Consider the following 428-nt stretch of genomic DNA (forward strand, 5'->3'; position numbering starts at 1 on the left):
AAAAGGAAAGGGATATAGAGGAACGGGTGCCTCGTGACGGAAGCAGACGTCACATACCTCGACAGACCATATCCGAATACACGAAACGATCTTTCAAGCCTTTATTCTCACCCTAAGCATCCCTTCCCCCAGAGAGCGACTGCGGGTGGCCGGACACGGAGGAGCACCGCCGCCGGAGGGAATTCTGCAGCCACATCGAGGGCTACGGCTCCGTGTGCTCGTGCAGCGACCCCGCGCCCCTCGCCTTCACCACCGAGCCTGTGAGTGCCGTTGTCACCCTTGGCGGAGGTGGTGCTGTAATTACTGGTGTTATTGTTTGTCATTATCATGGGTGTTTATGTTTATTTTTTTATGATCATTGATGCTGTTGTTTTTTTCATCATTGCTGTTATTGTTATTTTTTAACACCGGACATACCTGTAGTTGTA

General features: G+C 50.7%; 1 protein-coding gene across 1 annotated transcript in view; it reads left to right on the top strand.

Moving 5' to 3' along the window:
• LOC119594360 (protein O-linked-mannose beta-1,2-N-acetylglucosaminyltransferase 1-like) overlaps positions 1-428 on the top strand; it is a gene marked incomplete in the record, with an annotated part of 135,567 nt that overhangs the window by 129,009 nt on the left and 6,130 nt on the right. The window contains 1 exon segment of the mRNA XM_037943416.1: positions 133-260. Coding sequence (XP_037799344.1) covers positions 133-260 — 128 coding nt within the window.

The sequence above is a fragment of the Penaeus monodon genome, chromosome 33 (assembly GCF_015228065.2).
Source record: "Penaeus monodon isolate SGIC_2016 chromosome 33, NSTDA_Pmon_1, whole genome shotgun sequence".
NCBI lineage: Eukaryota > Metazoa > Arthropoda > Malacostraca > Decapoda > Penaeidae > Penaeus > Penaeus monodon.